Raw genomic sequence first — 1,455 nt, 5'->3', positions numbered from 1 at the left:
CCGGCTCACAAGCCCAAACAAGTGTGTGTGGCGTGCCTGTTGTTTAGTTTCCAGCTGGATCCGGTGTGGTGGTGTTGTTTTTCTAACGTTACTAGTTGTTGCAACAGCATGTGAAAAAACTACAACGTTTGCTAGACCAAAAAGAGCGTAAGTGTTACACCACTCATACGGAGACGCTGATAGTAGTGTATAAAAGTTCAGTTTTATTCCTTCACAGTAGGAATTTATTTATCACACAGCGAGTTCAAGAGTTCACTACCGCGGACATGCAAAACGTGTCTTCCTCTCACACGTATTAATTCAATTTCAATTCAATTTTATTTATAGTATCAATTCATAACAAGCGTTATCTCAAGACACTTTACAGATAGACCACACTCCAGAATTTACAAGGACCCAACAGTTCTAGTAGTTTCCTACAGAGCAAGCAACAGTGCGACAGTGGCGAGGAAAAACTTCCTCCTCCCTATTACAGTCTCTTGTAACCACAAATCACTACACAGGAAGCCCCCTACTGGCAGGATGAAGAACTGCATAACTCATCATATAACTACATGCTTCAATGCATTACTAAACCGAATGCAGATACATTATGTGTTATATGTAAACCAAACAAAATACTTTCAATGGGGTTAATTCCAGGTGCTACATAAGCACTAAAATAGTTATTAGCGGTCCAAGCAAGGCTGTGCCATTTTCAGGACTGGTTCATAGTTTTGAACTGACTGGTTCAAAACTCTGCACAGACCTCAACAACTGACCCCGGGACGCCGGAGTCGACTCGCGTCGGGGTGACCGGTGCGATGAGGCTCGGACCCCGTCATAACTGCTTCTAGTTTGTATTGTTATTAGTAATCATCATGGATCACAAGTTATGCTGTCTGTGATGTCTATCTTCCTCTTATTGAATCACAGCTGATGAGTGCAACATGCAGTGTCGTGTGGGACAGGCTTTTAGTCTTCTGATTGAAACTCTCTTAAAATCTGTAATACAAGAGCAAAGGTAAAGGTTCTGTTCAGGTCCTCAGTGTTAATGGAGCATCGTGTTTTTGGTTTTCTTTAGAGACTGTTTCGTGAGCACGTGAAAGCAATCACAACCCAACTTGGATGGAAAGACGAAGGCACACAGACGCAGAGGTACCGCAGGAACACACCGCAGTCATTAACCCTCTGAGACCCACAGAGACCTATGTCTTTGTCTTTTTTTGGGACGGACAAGGGATCTTTAGGGGGACACAGCAGGTCAACAGAGTTTTTTTATTATTTGAAATGCAGCTCAGTTTTTCTAGTCATACATCTGTAATAAATACTGTGTTTAGGCACCTATTAAAGTGTTGACTGTTTATACTAAGACTTTTTTATCACTTTTTTCAACATATGATACCATGCCTTTTTTTTCAATACAACATATTATACTATGACTTTTTTTTGATACAACATATTATACTATGACTT

At 40.8% G+C, this 1,455-nt stretch overlaps 1 protein-coding gene across 1 annotated transcript in view; it reads left to right on the top strand.

The window, feature by feature from the left end:
• The window catches only part of enpep (glutamyl aminopeptidase), a 23,345-nt gene that overhangs the window by 16,315 nt on the left and 5,575 nt on the right, over nt 1–1,455 (top strand). Inside the window, exon 15 of the mRNA XM_032499812.1 lies at nt 1,064–1,137. Within this exon, the coding sequence (XP_032355703.1) occupies nt 1,064–1,137 (74 nt within the window). The remainder of the gene's footprint in view (nt 1–1,063; nt 1,138–1,455) is intronic.

Source organism: Etheostoma spectabile, chromosome 20, assembly GCF_008692095.1.
Source record: "Etheostoma spectabile isolate EspeVRDwgs_2016 chromosome 20, UIUC_Espe_1.0, whole genome shotgun sequence".
In the NCBI taxonomy this organism is placed as follows: domain Eukaryota; kingdom Metazoa; phylum Chordata; class Actinopteri; order Perciformes; family Percidae; genus Etheostoma; species Etheostoma spectabile.
This window is presented reverse-complemented; position numbering and strand designations above follow the sequence as displayed.